The sequence below is a fragment of the Tupaia chinensis genome, unplaced genomic scaffold, assembly GCF_000334495.1.
Source record: "Tupaia chinensis unplaced genomic scaffold, TupChi_1.0 Scaffold000600_1, whole genome shotgun sequence".
Taxonomy (NCBI): Eukaryota; Metazoa; Chordata; class Mammalia; order Scandentia; family Tupaiidae; genus Tupaia; species Tupaia belangeri.
Genome location: NW_006160117.1, coordinates 639,588 through 657,519, shown reverse-complemented (window position 1 = coordinate 657,519; position 17,932 = coordinate 639,588). Strand labels below are relative to the sequence as shown.

At 36.4% G+C, this 17,932-nt stretch overlaps 1 protein-coding gene across 2 annotated transcripts in view; it reads right to left on the bottom strand.

The window, feature by feature from the left end:
• Positions 1-17,932, bottom strand: part of POLA1 (DNA polymerase alpha 1, catalytic subunit) — a 353,788-nt gene that overhangs the window by 195,200 nt on the left and 140,656 nt on the right. For both annotated transcript variants that reach the window (XM_027775720.1, XM_027775721.1), the window contains exons 27-31: positions 17,855-17,887; positions 17,005-17,097; positions 15,036-15,241; positions 12,125-12,257; positions 5,524-5,655 (exon numbers count right to left, since the gene is read on the bottom strand). In XM_027775720.1, the coding sequence (XP_027631521.1) occupies positions 5,524-5,655; positions 12,125-12,257; positions 15,036-15,241; positions 17,005-17,097; positions 17,855-17,887 (597 nt within the window). The remainder of the gene's footprint in view (positions 1-5,523; positions 5,656-12,124; positions 12,258-15,035; positions 15,242-17,004; positions 17,098-17,854; positions 17,888-17,932) is intronic.

Genomic DNA, 17,932 nt, shown 5'->3' with positions numbered 1-17,932 from the left:
AGCCCAGTGAGAAAGGTCACCATCATCTGTGAATCAAGAAGTCATCGCTCAACTGGACCAACATCCAACAACTCACTCCACTCTTCCTCTCATCTGAAACAACAACATTTAATATTCAGACTAGTAAATTATAACTATTCACAGTGCTCAGCTGTTCTGCAGGACTGATTATAATGTGAATCCTATTCTTTCACTGTGGCTACAATCAATCCTTTCTCAGCTCAGCATCCAACCCAAAGCTGACACAACCTTCCATACCGCTGTCTTTATCAAAGACCAGAGGCAGGGGCCTCTTCTGGTTAAGCTCCTGACAGAAACAAAGTGAGCCTGTTTATCAATCAGGTTCTATCTGATGAAACATCTAGAACGGAAGCAAATCTCAGATTAAAAGACATGTTTATTATTTTCCAGGCATTCACAACATAGTAAAGGAATTACGGCAGAACTGATCAAGTTCAATTATTACCCTTTCAGAAGCATGACTTGCTAAGAATAAGGTGATGCCCAATGATAAAGTGTGGGGAAAAATGCGTGGGCAGTGTCTTCATGTGCTACAACTGTACGCAGACTGCCCTTTAACAAAACATGAAACCTCACTGATTTATAGAATTGTAGTTTTTTTTTGTTACATACTCTATTCCTTAAGATTATAGCACTTGGATTTAGTAATTTTTCATGATAAATTAAAATTACATCAAGGGGGAATAGAAAAAAGCAAAACATTGAGAGAGACAAAAATGGAAAAGTATCTGTTGATAGTAATGGGTATGGTAATGTCATTGACTGGGCTACTATACAGCGTATTCACACTAGGAAGATTACTTTTATATGCTGTAATGATATATAGTGATTAAATGTAAGAAATAAACAAAAAAAAATCAAATTTGCAGACCAACCCATGATGTGATGGTTAAGACAGCTAGATCTCAAATGGCTAACTGCATGGTTCAAGTCCTGGACCTGGTGTATGTGTATGCATGTGTCACAAATCCAAAAGGGACAGAGAAATAGAGAAGGGTTTGCATTATGACCATTCCCCATGGGGGCACTTTTTCACTTTCCCTTGCTTTCTTTTCTTTCTCCAGGGAGCTGTACACCCTCTGGCAATATATTTTTTTTTAAATCAAATTTGTAGAGGCAAGATACTTTTTAAAGGTACTTGAGATACTATCTAATACATCATTATAAGTTCTCATTGTAAGTAATGCCTGCTTTTTGTTTTTGCTTTCACTTTAGAGAGAGATTTTCCTATAGGGTGCATGTGCTCACCAGAGAGACAGAGGAAGAAAGCAAGTAATCACCCCCACCCCAGGGGCAATGGCCAAATTGCAATACCTTCTTCTTCACTCTCCTCCTGGGATTTCGGGCACGTACATGTGCCTGGTGTGCGTTTCAAGCCTCCAGGTCTCGAACTTGAAATATAGTTGGCCATCAGGGAGTCCAGTCCCTTAACCACCATGCCACCTGCTGGTCCCTTGTTTTGTTTATAAATTTGTCATGGTTTTGTCTCTATAAAGGATCTGACTCTCCTGTGCCCCAAGGCCCATTTTGTTATTATTAAAAAAAGCTGAACATTCCTGAGCATATTTTCAGCTTTGTTTTCATTTTAAGTATCTAAACAAAACAACTAAAATTTAACAAATGGTGGCTCAAGTATATTTCTTAATTTTTAAAAAATCTCTAAGCTTGAACATGACTATATTCAAAGAATTGGTTAGGTAACATGTTTTACTATATTGTGTTGAAAAAACTTAGGTTATGACCTAAGATATATCTCTTTATGTTTTAAAGAATTATTTTTAATTTAATTTTATTTATTTTGACCAGAGTGGGAGAGGAAAAGAGAGAGAGAGAGAGAGAAAGAGAAAGTGAGAAAGCAAGTCACCTGGTCCAGAACTTGAATTGCTGTTGGCCATGTGGGAGCCCAGCACCCATAACCGCCACGGCACCTGTCTACCCCCTAAGATATATCTCTTAAAGATCTAATTCTCAAACCTGAATAAGATCCTATGGTATGTGCCAGAACATATGACATATACCTTTAAGAACAGATTCGGACACAAAGTATCCACATGAACTTCACAAAATACACACTTCAGAGAGACAACCAGATAGAGTCAATACATTCAAAACTATGTAAGTCATCCTTAGTGAGAAATTAACAAAAGAAGAAATTTAAGGGGCGACAAGTGGGCCCCTTAAAACAATTATGTTAATGATATAACTTATGCAAATTATCTAATGAAAGTTAAATAAATTAAATATTTAAAACTTAGTCAACAAATGTAAGAATTTAAGATCTGTACAAATAACTCGCATAGGTTTCACAAGAGTACAAACTATAATATACATTAGACACCCAAAATAATACTCTCTAAATTCATCTCAACTTGTAGTCAGCAGGGCTGTATGAAATAAACCAGAAACTATTTAGGAAACAGGGTATTCTGAGAGGACACCTCTGTTTTAAGGCAGCAAACAAACTCTTATGAATGTGTTGTCATACACTTCTAAAAGCATATTCTAAAAATACTGTAATGTTATGAAACAGAATGAACTGAGTGCTTAAAAGCAAAAGAAGAAGGCTGCTTTGGCTAGCACACTTGCTAAAGGGGGTCATGTCCCACTGCTAGGGAACTAAGTCCTACAGCCTTCCATGGGATATGTTACAGAGAATAAATTGATTTTAAAAATTGTGAACTTTACTTTAAAAAAGCAAATAGGGGGAACCAGCAGTTGGCATAATGGCTATGTCACTGGACTCCCATGTAGTCGACTACGGTTGGAGTCCCGGACCTGGTGGCTTAAACTCACGCTGGGCGCGTGTGCGTGTGTGCCCAAGATCCCAAGAAGAGAATGGAGGAGAAGGGATTGTGGCGTGGTCATTCCCCCATGGGGTGATTTCTCGCTTTCTGTCTCTCTCTTACTGGTGAGCACACACACCCTATAGCAAAAATTTCTCCAAAAAACAAACAAACAAAAAAAACCCACCACCACCACCACAACAACAAAAAAGGTTAAGGCCCAGTACCAGTGGGGAAAATGCTGTGAAACATCAAAATGAACCATATTAGCATCAGCAATGTGAGCCTGTATTTATCAATGAGACCTGAGAAGAAATGCTAAGACCTAATATCTGGACATCAAGAAACATAAGCTTGACTTTTAAATACATTGATCATCCTGTTTTATAAGTTACCATACATCTCCAAGTTTAGTTAAAATATAGTTATGGCTTGATTTTGGTATTACTGAGTTGTCAGAAAAGTCATGACACAATTTTTCTATTTTTCTATGTAAAATTGTGTCATAACTTTTCCAACAACCCAATAGATGATATTTCACTGAACCTATATAATTTTCCAAAGTTATATGCTGCCTTCTGCTCCTGTCATTAATAATCTAAGAGCTTCTTCATGTATGCTGAGACATAAGTGGGGAAAAAAAAAACTAGCCTATTTACCAAAATCTTTATTTGCATAATATGAAAATTGTTTTTTTGAGATGAGACTTGTCAGAGGCAATATGCAAAGCACATTAAGGGCTTGAGCGAGTCAGACATTTATGGAAATATTTTCCTGCAGGAATTGGCTTTCTGTAACAGTTCTTAATCAAGGGTAACCCTAGGAGGGAGACAGAGTCAAGTGCTGATTCCTGTCCATGTACTTAAATCATTTGTTACGTACATCATCTAAAGTATGTAAGAAATATTAGCAGTCTACTTTTAAATTTGTTTTCTAACTTTTAAAAAAATAATTATTTTTTAATTTATTCATCATTATTCTTTTTAAAAATTTGACCAGAAAGAGACAGATAGGAAAAGTGAGAAAGCAAGCCATCAGGTCTGGGACTTGAACCGCTGCCAGTCATATGGAAGAGTTCAGTGCCTTAACCACCAAATTACCTGCTGGTCCCTACTTTTAAATTTTAAAAGACTTACAATTTGAAATATCTCATTATTGTATTTTAATAAAGATCAATCACATTGCAACTAGTGGTAAGGTTTATTTAAAATTTTTTGCAGTAATCACACAATGAAATAGAAATTAGAATAACATTCTCAATTGTAATTTAAAAGAAAGAGTCTCGTTCAGATGGATTATGCCTTGTGGTAAATAGACCACACCATAGTGATTTTAAAGGATTTGGATACTATAACTCCGAATTAAAAAAAAATTTACAGAGAAGAGGGATGAGAGATCTCTGATCCAACTGGGGTGAAGAGCTTTTAAAGAAACAGACTGATTTCTGCCCTATATTTATCCCAGCCCCCCACCTCTCACCACCACCCCAACTATTAGGGACATGCTGCTCTCAAATGAAACTGGTCAGTAGTTTAAAATTGTGTTCTAGAAAGATCAGAAGTTCCATAGAGGTGCCCCATGAAACAGGGAGAAGGCAAAGAAGTAGGCCCTTTCTACTCAAGAAAAAAATCAAAGAAACTATATCCCTTTCGTTTTCTAATTAAAAAAAAAAAAACTTACTACATATAACCAATTACATTCCATATTTTTTCAAGTATTAGATCGTTGGAAAAGTCATGATGCATTTTTGCATAGAAAGCCAGAAAAAATACATCATGATTTTTCCAGTGACCCAATAATTATTTAGATATAGTCTTGGGAAAAATAACATTTATTATTTTATTCCACTGACATTCGTAATGGAAACCATTAAAATCAGGATGATGCAAGCATTATTGCTGTACATATGACCAAACTTACACATTTCATCAAACATTAACTTAAGGTTGAAATGGTAGCTACTGTTATAAGTGTGTCTTACCAAAATAATTTCAGTGAACCAAAACAGTTTTCTTAAAATGTTTAATAAACATTCTAATTGGGCTGCCTGCTATGGCTCAGTGGTAATGCTAGTGCCCTGCAATGCTGGAAGCCATATGTGAAATGCAGTTCAGATCCCGGGTTAGCTTGAAAAACACACTAGGTGTACATACAGGCACCCAGGAGCCAGAGGAGCTGGATTCCTTTTCTCTTTCACGTGCGTGCACGCACACAGACACATGTGCTTTTTAGAATAAAAAGGGAAACTTTCAGGACCAGCAGTTAGCGTAATGGCTATGTCGCTGGACTCCCATGTAGTCGACTGTGGTTTGCGTCCCGGACCCAGTGGCTTAAAACTCACACCGGGTGCGTGTGCGTGCGTGCCCAAGATTCTGAGAGGAGAATGGAGAAGAAGGGATTGTGGTGTGGCCATCCCTCCTGGGGGGTGATTTCTCACGTTCTGTCTCTCTGTCTCTCTCTCTGTCTGGTGAGCGCACACGCCTTACAGCAAAAACCTCTAAAAAAAAAAAAAAAGAAAGAAAGAAAAAAATAAAAAAAGAAAAGAGAAGGGAAACTTTCTAACCATACCATATCTCTAATATTTTCAAATGCTGTGGAAGTAACCAGACAAAACCATGCCTTTACAATATCAATTACATGGCAGACTACTAAGTAAGACACAGTGGCAATCTGGATTTTACCAGAGGTTTGAGATCCTCATGAATTATGATAGTTTTACCTGACAGATGACGTATGACACAGTATCTCCGACTTTGACCTTTCTTCCTCCTTGAGAATTTATCCAGAGGGCAACATGTACATGAGGTAGGCTTTTTTTATCTGGGTAATCCTGGGGATCCTTTGTCAATGCCTGAAAAAGAAAAAGAGGGAACAAAAAAGCCCCAAACTTTAAAATAAAGCCCTTTTCACACAGGTATACACTTGGTACATCTTTGCTGGAAGTATACTGGCCACATAAACATAAAAATAACAGAAACTGTATGTAGAAAACACGTCCACAGGATCCAGGATCCTCTCTCCTTCACCTAGTAACTAACATAACCAGATACAACCCTGACAAAAAAGAAATTCAAGTTAACGGACCATGGTGCATAATACTTGGATATAAAAAAAAAAAAATTAAGACTATAAATTCAGTGTCCTAGGCAGCCTTAAAATTTTTCCTATGTTTTCGATTCTCTCACTAAATTAACTGATTAATTGATTAAAAAGAATAATGGCTAATCTTGACTGATTAAAAGGAATAATGGCTACTCTTGACTCAGTGATCCGTTTCTCAAAGACTCCTCTAGCCCAAATAAATTCTAAAGGCACCCCAACTCACTGGACTTACTGATGCTCTCAATGAAAGCTCTACAGAGGCAGGATGAGTTTGCAGTATAAAGTAAGCCCCATGAGAGAGAAACAATGTCAGCCTTGCTCACAGCTGTATGTGAAGTGCTCAGGACGATGCGTGGCACACAAATGTTTGCTGAATACTTCACCCATTCTGCAATAATTTGGTAAGTTTAAGTGGCATCAAGTATTGTAGGGTGAATAAGATATTGTCTCTGGTATGAAGTCATGTATTATTAGCAGAAGACACTTGCTCCTGCCAAAACAACAATAAGAAAAAAAAAATCTAAAACAAGTTACCTATGCCATACGGGAGCAGTGAACCAAGCGTTGTAAAGACTTTAGAGAGGCAAAGATTGCATTCGTCAGACAATGTAAGATGTGTAAGATATGAAAGAAAAAACCAGAGCTGATACTTTAAAGAAAAAAAATAATTTTAAGAAAAGAAAACAAGGGCAAGAATATTCTAGGCAGAGAAAAAAACAAATGATCAGAAAAAATGCAATCTGTCAAGCTGGAACTCAATGTACAGGAAGGGAAGGAAAGGGATACCTCTATAAATGGTGTGTTGGAAAGCCAACAAGGGGCTGGCCCCATAGCTCATTGGTTAAGCACTGTGCAAAGGAAGCCAGATTATACATGGCCAAGCCATGGTTTGGATCCTGGTTCCAGTAACTTGAAAAACAAACATTTTCCATGTATCCAGTACCTGACGAGATGAAGAAATGGAGGAAAAAGGACTGCCATGTGATCAGGACCCAAAGGGGGATGCTGTTCCTCCCTCTACCCTCATGGTGCACATGCATGCCCCCTCTAGGGAAAAAAAAAAAAGGCCAGATGAAGAATTAAGGACCAGGATGTTGTTTGATGAGCTCACCTGTTCTCAAAGTACAGTCTGCAGACTTCTGGAGCTTTCTGACACTGATACCCTTTGTCAAGACCTCAACATCGAAACTACTCTCATAATACTATTAGTTCTGATGATGCAGAAGCAAAGGTGGATAAAACTGTTGATGCCTTACAAACATGAATCAGGGTAGCAATACCAATCTAGTCAGCCAGTCAGTCTTCGTTCTTGCCTGCCTGCCTACCTGCCTGCCTGCCTTCCTTACCAGAGAACATGTGAGCTCACCAGAAGGAAAGGAAAAAGAAAGTGCCCCTCCAATAGGGTGTGGTGACACTGAAATCCCCTCTCCTCCATTTCTCCATTCTGTCAGGCTTTGGGGCATGCACACACATGTGCCTGATGTGTTTTGAGAACTGCCAGAGCCAGGATTCGAATCTCAGTTGGCCATGTGAAATCCAACTCCCTCAACCACAGAGCTAAGGAGCCAGTCCCAAACTGTATTCTGAGAGTCACTGCATTCACCACCACACACAGGTTGGCGGGGGAAAATAAAAAAGACCACATTTACTTAAAAATGTCCTTGATCAAGCAGTAAAATTTAATTTTTTAAGTTCTCCATCCTTGAGTATAAGTCTACTATTTTATGTTATAAAACAGAAAGTACGGGGACTAGCAGTTAGCGTAATGGCTATGTCGCTGGACTCCCATGTAGTCAACCACAGACTGAGTCCCGGACCTGGTGGCTTAAACTCACGCCGGGTGCGTGTGCGTGTGCGTGCCCAAGATCCCGACAGGAGAATGGAGGAGAAGGAATTGTGGCGTGGCCATCCCCCTCTGGGGGGTGATTTCTCGTTTTCTGTCTGTCTCTCTCGTTTGTCTGGCGAGCGCATGCGTCCTATAGCAAAAACCTCTCCAAAAAAAAAAAAGGCACAAACAGAAAGTACGTACAAAGTACAGGTGAAGAACAAAGACTGTTCAGGGAAAAGCATTTGTGTAATTATTTGAGCTGCTAGCTAAACTAGCTACCTTTGCCATAAAATACAATTTTTACTTAAAAGAATGAGAAGCAAACTTATGGTTATTATGACTTGGGTAGCTAGCAAACAATTTCTAAAGAGAACCAAGTGAGCTTGCCACTTTAAGGGAAAAAAACTGACAGTGTATATTGCCAATGATAATATTCAAGCTTTCAACTGCAAATTATTTTGGAAAACTTGTTTTCATTTCTGTGAGGCTTGACAGATTCCTAATATTTAAAGACTTCTGATATAAATAGGAATATTTTAAAAAGTGATTTTTAAAAAATGTACAATGAATGAATGTGTCAATTTCAGAAGATCTGTATAATTCAGAGAACGAATATATAACAAATGATCAAAGTATAATGTGGACAAATAAATCTTAATGTAAAAAAAGTATAAAAAGTTCATTAATATGGTTTCAGACTCCACATTATGAATAACCATTAAAAAAAACCCAACTGCTGAATTTAGGTATAGGATCAAGGAAAAATATGCACAACTATCAGAAAGAAATACTAAATACTTCTTTTTCAGCTACATATTTGTGTGAAACTTGATTTTCCTCCTACATTTTAACCAAAACAACACATCATCAGATTGAATGCAGAAGCAGACATGGAAATGTAGACGTCTTCTATTAAGCTAGACATTAGAGAGATTTGCAAAATTGTGAAATAAAGCCATTCCTCTGGTTAAATTTTCCTTGTTTTGAAACATATAGTTATTTTCCATAGAAAAAATTATAATCATATAATAGGTTAACAGCTATTTCTAAGTGAATAAATAAGTGTTCTTAAAATTCCTAACACACTAATATCAACACAAGGCACACAAATAAAAGCTCTTATTAGACCTAGAAATCTGAGGACTGCTAGAGCAGAATTAAGCAGGTCCTCAAACAAACATAGCTGCACATACTCAAATTAAGTACACTTTCTAAATCCTATCCTCAGTGTGGGAAAATGTCTAGGAAACTCTTCAAGTATTTGAATCTCTTCAAACTTGAATTATGTAAAGTCTTGAGAGACTAGGATGGGCAATACTGCATACAAATCTTAATCAATATAACTCTAAGCAAACTACTATCTTCTTCAATTCTTCAGTGTAATGTTAAGAAATTCTGAATTTCATCTGACATACTTTCCAATTATTAGGCTGAAGCTATTTGGGGATTTTTATAAGCTAGTTTTAGAAAACATTATTCTTTAAAAAAAAAAAAAAAAAAAAAAAAGCTTCCTGATGGTTTAGGCTTAAGTTAGCCAGAGCTATAAAAATCAGCTGTGAAATATTTTGTGTTACTTTATAAAAACATATTTAAGCTAAGATTGCAATAGTTCAAAAACAAAAAATCACATATGCTGCTTTTCGGGTGCTTTTGGCAAAAAGGGCTAAAATCTCTATGAAGGTAAATTCCACTACTTCACACATGCCTCCACCCCAACCTAACCTGCTATTGTCAAGTCCTGCCAGCACTGCCTAAAACAGCAACAAAATAACCCACCCTGCCATGCGGCCCTCCACAAACCATCACATACATAAACTCTTCCATTCCAACCTTTATTGAAAGTAATAAAATGTAAAAACTGAACTGCTCACAAATTTTAAACAGTACAAGTACTCAAAGGAATATTAAAGATGATGAGAAGGACGTATCACCTTTGACATGAACAGCTTACTTTAAACAGATACAGAATTATAACTATGATATAGAATCATTTCATGAGACTTTATTATACTTACATCAACACTGCATAAATTATTTTTCTTTAAAAAAGTCAAAGAATATGGAACAGTAAACACTTTTAATAAATCACCAGCATCTGGAAAATACGAACCATGCTTTCCTTATTCAACTTCACATCCCAGAATCTAGCACTGTGTACATAAGAGGTACTCTATGTTTGCTGAATGGATAATTAAATAAGCAAATGAATTATTTCAATGATAACTGAACAACCATGATTTGCCAGCAACTATACTAATGATACGAAGAATACAAAGACTATGTCACAGTGTCAGTTCTGCCACACAAAAAAAAGATATGCAGAGCCCCTACCACACTAGGCTCTAAGTATTAACTATAACTGTTATTACTAATCATAATGAGACTACAAGTTGACATTTATTGAAGCTGAGTGACAGATATATGGGGATTCATACTAGTCCTGACTTTTGAGTAAGTTTGGAAATTTTGATAATAAAAACTTTAAAATAACCAAAGAATACAGACTAGTCATCAGAATCTGGAGACCATCAGTGTCTATGACTCAGTTTCTTCTTGCACACTAGTAATATGGTGTCTTCATTCATAAGAGAAGATGAATGTGTGGGCTCACTACCCTAGTGGATGGGTGTTTGGTGTGATTTTGCTAGTAATGTAGTCATGCTTGGACTGAGCTCTCCAAACTCATCCCTGGAACCACTGTAATAGAGAGCCACATTTCTAGGAACTCAGGCAGAATAATGGACTATTGCAATGCAAAACTAACCAAAAGAAGACTGAAATACTCTTACTCATGCAAATTTTTTAGGGAAAAAAAAACTTGTAAAAGGAAACCACTTTCTAGACAACACAAGTGATTCCACCAATACGTGTACACTGCATCACTAAAAGTGAAGATAGTGCCAAGGCACACGCCCCTTGTATGTAGAAATGCAAGTCTAACTTTTGTGATGTTAAAGACGGTACAGTTGAGGTACAGGAAACAAACAAGATTTACTTAGGAATAAATACAAATCTTCAGGATATACACAGACAATATTAATTCTCTCTAGGAATTAAAGACAAGCAAATTAAATTCGATTGTGAAATATATCTTCATATCTACTATAGTAGCAAAGTTTTATTTAAATATCATTGCTACTATAACAAATCCATGGTGAAACTAGCATACACATTTTATTATCATCACCTTTTTGCAAAGCAATTTGGCAAAAGGCATACAGATAATTCATATCTCTTGACTTAAATATTTTATTTCAAGAAACTTAAAACAAGAAAGGAACTCATCCAAAATCAAAAGGATGAATGAGAAAATATGCTCAATACAGTTACTAGCAATAGAAAAAAATAAGTCAATAATCAATAAAATGCATAAATGAAGAAATGTCAGCAAAATAAAAGATTGGTAAACTAACTTGACAATTGTCAGCAAAATATAAAAATGTGGAAAAATATGTAGTGAAAATAGATTTCTAATAGCATATAATGGGTGCAATGTTAAAAATGTTTTGAAAAGTAAGGAAATGTGCAAAAATGGCACCTATTACTTTAGCACAGGTATATTACGAATGAATTTTCAATCTAAAATTTCCATTTAATGTCATCATTAGATCCTTTTTCATTAATTTTTTAATGAACTTTAACAACAAGATCTATCAAAAACTGGGTGACTTGGTATTTGCAAAATTAGTTTCTGAATATGTAAGGATGCTCTTTTTAATGGGGAAAAAAAGAAATTTGTAACCTAACGTCTTGCTTACTGCACAGCACTCTGGAAACCAAAACTTTTCAAGCTAGTTAAGAAAAATTACCCCCCCCCTTTTAAACAACAAAGACTGTATTAGGTGTAATATATAGGTGTTTTGTTTTGTTTTGTTTTGTTTTGTTTTGTTTTGTTTTAAAGCAAGAGTACTTTGAATATACAGAAAATGTTGCCACCAGCTGAGTTCTCAATGACATTGTCCCCAAAAGCCTTCTAGTTACAGTACTGGTAAGGATCACCATCCGTAAGGTCATACAAGTACACACACACACACACACACACCTTACAGGCCTATGCCCCAAACTACTACTACTTAGGAAGACTATGAAGAAGGCAGTATCCTCTTGCCCCCAATACAGGAACTAATATTATCACTGCACAGGACCTCTGAAAGGAAGGCTCCCAAAAATTTAAGTACGGAGCAGAGAGAGAAGGCCTCTGTAGCAGACATGGCAGTACCTGTGACTGGAAGAGGTATGCTAATGCTCAATCTGTGAGACAGTTGTTAAGCAGCTTTCCTCACCAGCTAGAATTTATTTCAATTGCAAGGATGAGGTGGTTCTTCAACTATCTGAAGGAGGAGAAAAGCACATGACAGCAGCTGGGCTCAGCAATAAATGCTACATTTACCTTGTTAATTTCAAACTGGCTCACTGGGACACTGCCATTTAGCACATTTTCTCCAATATGTATTAACCTCTTCTGGATGTTTTCCACTATAGTGTCCCGGCTTTGATCAGAAAGAATCTGGCCAATGACAAAGCTGGGGGAAAAAGAGAGAGAGAGAGAAAGAGATTTCATTAATATCATACTTGATTAATAAAGGGAAGAAAGAGATAAATGTTGTTAGATTAACATATGGACAAGAGCTATATTAAGAACTAATATGAAGATTAATGTCCAAAATGCACTTACTTTTTATTTTTTAACACCAATTCTACCAAAGGTTTGTCAACTCTGGACTCCCAGGTTTGCTCTTAAAGATACAAATCATTCTTTCATATGGCAGCTAATACTTCACACAAAATGTGATGAAGAAAAGCACAGTTTCTATCATATTTTTATATGAGTACAAAATTCACACAGTTATGTTCTACCCACAAGTTAAAATGTAGAAGACAAATATTACCCTTTCCTCATAAAACACCAAGATAATATCTCTGATATCATCAACATGTCAGTATAACATCTTCACTGGAGCTGACCGTAAGCTGGGTTGATAGAAATATAAAGCTCTTTATGTACATTTGTAAGAAAAGATTTCGGCTTTTATTTTTCCCTCAGCTTCATTATACTGCTTATAGTTCTCCAACCTTATCCTGTCCTTCAAAAACTTCACGTTATTCTACCAGACCCAAAGGAAAAGAAAAAAGAAGTAAGGAAGCCAATATTTTATCCATTTCTGAGAAATTGCAGAGCGAGGGTTTGACAGCTGCATTATAATTTGTCGGAAAAAGAACTCTAACAAAAACATTTGTATAGCTTTAATTACTAATACATTTCTAACTCAGAGAAATTTACTTCTATTATGATGCATCTTTTCTTAGAAAACACAAAGCTGAAGAGAACACTCTAATCGACAGCCTATACAAAGTAGTTTCATCTTCGGGTACATTTGGGGGCAATGAAGCATTTCAAACTACATTTCATAAAATGCTAACAGTGACCTATACTCAGATGATCGACTTTGCCTAATCAAGACTAGTTTTGCAGAAGCAACAATTGCTCAATTTCCAAACTCAAAAACAGGAGAAAGACTGGAAAATGAGTTAAAAATGCCGATGTTCTGTAATAGTAAAATTGATTTGAAATTTAGTTTTAAAGTAAAAAAATTCTATGTTCAGTTGTTCAAGTATACAAAATAGAGGAGGATCTGAGAGATGGTATATAAAGCACATAAAGACTTTTTTCTTTGAAGTGGGTACTTTATACATTAATAGGACCCTGAAAAAAATTTCAAAAACAAACAGGTTTTTGTTTTTCTTTTCATTTTGGATGCTTTTGTCTGAGATGAGGGCAATGAGAAAGTATTCCCCATGGGGAATACCTTATGCCAAAATACCTTCTTCTCCACTTCGCCCTCTTTTCAGAATGTTGGGGCATGCAGGCATATACACATTCCCAGTGTGTTTTTTAAGTTGCCAGGTCTGGGATTCTAACCATGTGGCCCGCCATGTGGGATCCAGCTACCTTAACCAACAAGCCAAGGGCTATCCCCAAACAGATCATATTATCACAATCTTCAGTCTCAGGTACAAAGTGAGGGGTGGGGCAGGTAATCACCGGATTTCTTATTTCTGAGGTACACACAGATTTTTAGAACTAGTTCTTAAATTAAGCTGAGATTAGTAAGAATCTTTTATGCAAAAGCGATATGGATGGGAACAGTCTCATTTCATGGCTCATTTCAAAACCAAGAACATTTTAAGCCACAAAATGGGGAAATCTTAACAACTGTGTTCCTAACAAGGCTTTGGAAAGATTCAGGAGTGAGGGGACCAGCAGATGGCATGACGGTTATGTAGGTGAACTCCCACATAGTTGACGACAACTCAAGTACTGGACCTGGCGGCTTAAAACTCATGCCAGGTGCATGTGCGTGTGTGCCCAAGATCCAGGAAGGAGAATGGAAGAGAAGGGACTGTGGTGTGGCCATCCCTACCTACTTGGGGGTGATGTCTTGCTTTCTGTCTCTCTCTTTCTCTCTCCAGCAAGCACATGTACCCTATAGCAAATGTCTCTCTAAAACAAATAAAACAATACAAAACAAGAAAGAAAGAAAAAGAAAGATTCAAGAGTATAAAGCAAGGCATGTTCCGATAGGAACATTAAAGTAATATCAACATAAATGAAATATACTTCTGTAAGGATATAAAGTGTGAAGGCTTACACCCATCATGAATTAAAATACATGAGATACATCTTAGAACAGGCATTTCTTATTGAGCAAATTTGGCCTTTTCTAAGTTTTAATCTACCTGTAAAATTCTATTTCAAATTAGTTAGAACTGTTGATACAAGGGGATTTCAAAATTTTCATGGAAAAAGAAATTAAAGTACAAAGTTAATCGGGTATGAAGAAATTTTTAATCGATACAGTTATCTCACAATATGCATTTTCCATGAGCATCCTATTGTACGTAACAATAATAAAAATAACCAAAAGAAGTTGTGTCCTTGTGCTTGACAAACTCATAGGCATTCTCCACATCATTAACCACTTGAATTTTTTCCTTAAATTCCCAGAGGGTGCATGCACTCACCAGAGAGAGAGTGCAGGGGAAAGGTAGCACCGCCCCAATGGGGTGTGGTCATGCCTCAATCCCTTCTCCTGCATTTCACCATTCTGTTGGGATTTTGGACATACACGCATGCACGCACACACATGCACACATATACACACACAGTATGTTTTTCAAGTCACTGGGGCCAGGATTCGAACTGTAGCCAGCTATGTGGCATCTGGCTCCCTTAACCTCTAGGATTGACTCAACACTTAATATTTTAAAAGACAAATTAACGAAAGCAAAACTGAACTCACTTCCCAGTGTCCTTAGCAAGATCACACCAATCTCTTCTAACAATATCCAATCCTTTCAGCTCCTGTTTGGTGAAATAATTCCCATCTGATGTTGGTTCGACAACCAGAGCAGCGTATTTCTTTTTCTTCAGTAGTAGCAAAGACTTGAAAACACCATCAATGTCTATTTCAAGTAGTTTGTACAACTTATTCACTTCATTTTTTACCTGTGAAAAATTTAAACATTAATACTAGCTTTTCAAATGCCTAACAGGAGGAAGATGAATATATTACGAATTCCCAGGAGTTAATCCAAACAGAATTTGAAGTCATAGATTAGAATGCATTCACTCAGCTTATATGTAGCATGATACTATGTTAGGTATAATGCAGACACTGAACAATACAGGGACAAGAATATATTTTGTTAGAAATGAAGAGGTAATAATATGCATGTATCATTCCACTCAACCAAAGGATAGGATTGGCTGGATCAGTCCCGGAAAATATATGAAAATTACAGAAAATAATGAAACAATCTTCCTTGAATCTTAAAACTTAATATATATGTACTTGCCTTCATACCAATGAATTACTTAGAGATGATAGTCTAACAAGTAGATATGTGGTCAGAAATAAGTAAAACTTCGACTAATAAAACCATGACTAGGGACCAGCAGATGGGAAAATGATTACACTGCTGGACTCCCACGTAGTTGACTGCAGTTCAAGTCCCGAACCTGATGTCTTAAAACTCACACCAGGCACATATACATGCATGTCCAAAATTCCAAGAGGAAAATGGATGAGAAGGAATTGCAGCGCGGCCATCCCATCTGGGGGGTGATTTCTCGCCTTTGGTCTCCCTCTCTCTCTCTGTCTGTCTGGTGAGCACACACGCCCTACAGCAAAAACTTCTCTAAAAAAAAAAAAAAGTCTATACCAAAAATCTCTCTTAAAACACACAAACAAAAAACCATTGTCTAGGGGACCAGCAGTTGGCATGGTGGTTAAGGCGCTGGACACTCCCATATGGCTGACCACAGTTCGAGTCCTGGACCTGGTGGCTTTCTCTCTCTCTCTCTGGTCAATTTAAAATAAATGAATAAATAGAATTTAAAAAAATGTGTCTGAGATCTCTCTTAGCACCTTGAATATTTAAGCAAGTAACCATATGCCCAAACAAATGGACAGTCCCCTGCTTTTTACTGACAAGGTCAAGGCACATACCACTGCCACTAGGGAAAATACACAGCTTTTCAAGGCTCAGTATGCCAGGCTTTCTCTCAAGTGAGATTTCAGTTAAACTTTCATACATTCTCCAGGAGGGAAAGATAGGAAGCTGTTAGTTTGGGAAATGATATCTTAGTTTTAGTTTATTGGGACAGTGTTTTAATATAGCAAGTGTTCAAGGAATGCCTGCTAATTGTGAAGTGCTATTAAGAGGGAGTAAATGATTATTTCATTTTGAAGAAATGATTAGTTTAAAAATGGCCCCTTGCCTTTTCCAGGAGTACATTAAGTACACATGGGAAAATTATTGATGTGCATATGTATGTAGGTAAGAAGGTTATATGCCTATGTATAAAATATATCTCTATAAAAATGCTTCTGAATACTAGACATGTATTTCCTTATGAATGACGATGTGGTAAATGCTAACATGATCGTATCTTAAACACTCAGACTGTTTTCAAAGGAAAATGTATCTATCATTTAAGAAAAAACAATTATCTTTTAATTTAATCATCAAAGCACTACAGTTGAGGTTAAGAACAATAAAAGAAAATGAAGAACTGAGATCCACCAAGTTCCCTATTTTCAGAAGCATGTATGTATACACACACACACACACACACACACACACACACACACACACACACACACACACACACACACACACACACACACATATATAGTTATGCTGTTTCATGTTAAATACAGAATTCACAAAACACATAAAATGGATGATTTCATCAAATTATCTCACCTTATTTCCCAACTTAAATACTTCCTCCAGATCGGTGCTATTGGTGTTTATCATAATTGAATCTGTATCTCCATATATAACTTCAAGATTAATCTAATGAAAACAAATATAAAAATTAACAACAAAAACAGTGACCATTATACACAGTGAAACTAAAGATTTTCCATACTGTAGAAATTACAGGTTACATGACTTTTCAAAAGTCTGCATTAATTTCCTGTATTACCAGGGTGTGCAATTGAAGATTAAGCCCCAATAAAGCAGAAAGGCACACGCCATAACATTAAGAAAATCTCCTAAATTTTCTTAAAACAAAAAAGGAAGTGGAGTGGAAGGGGAATAGTGTCTACTTTCAGCTGAAACAAAATATGGAGCTGAATAATGAGAAAAGGAAACGAGGTCTATATTTACCCACAGTACCACATGCCTAGTGGTCATGGCAATTTAAGAAGCAGAAATATAATGGATTTCGAAAACTCAGGGGCACAAATCCGTATTAAATTCTTAACAGTTTCAAACAGTATTTAGTAGAATATGAAGAGTGCCAAAAAAATCAATCATAACAAACAACACTAGAGCACATACAGTATAAAGGCCTGGAAATAAACTCTAATTAGCACTGTTACTAATTTGCTTGAAACACTCACATATAGGCTTCAAGCAGGGGCTAGATCATATCAGTGTTGGTAAAAGAAAAAGGCTGTAATCCATTAGGAGGGATTATAAATGTAAACTAGGCATCCTAAGAAGCAATTTCCAGTCTGTTTGGGTTACAATTTTCACTGAATACAAAAACGTCATAAGGTATTATAATTGTAAGTTGTTATATGATAAAAATGCTCAGCATTACCTTCTGTACCATCTCTTTCGTATGCATCAAAATCTAAATAAAACAAAAATCAAAATTAATACATTACAAAATCACAAT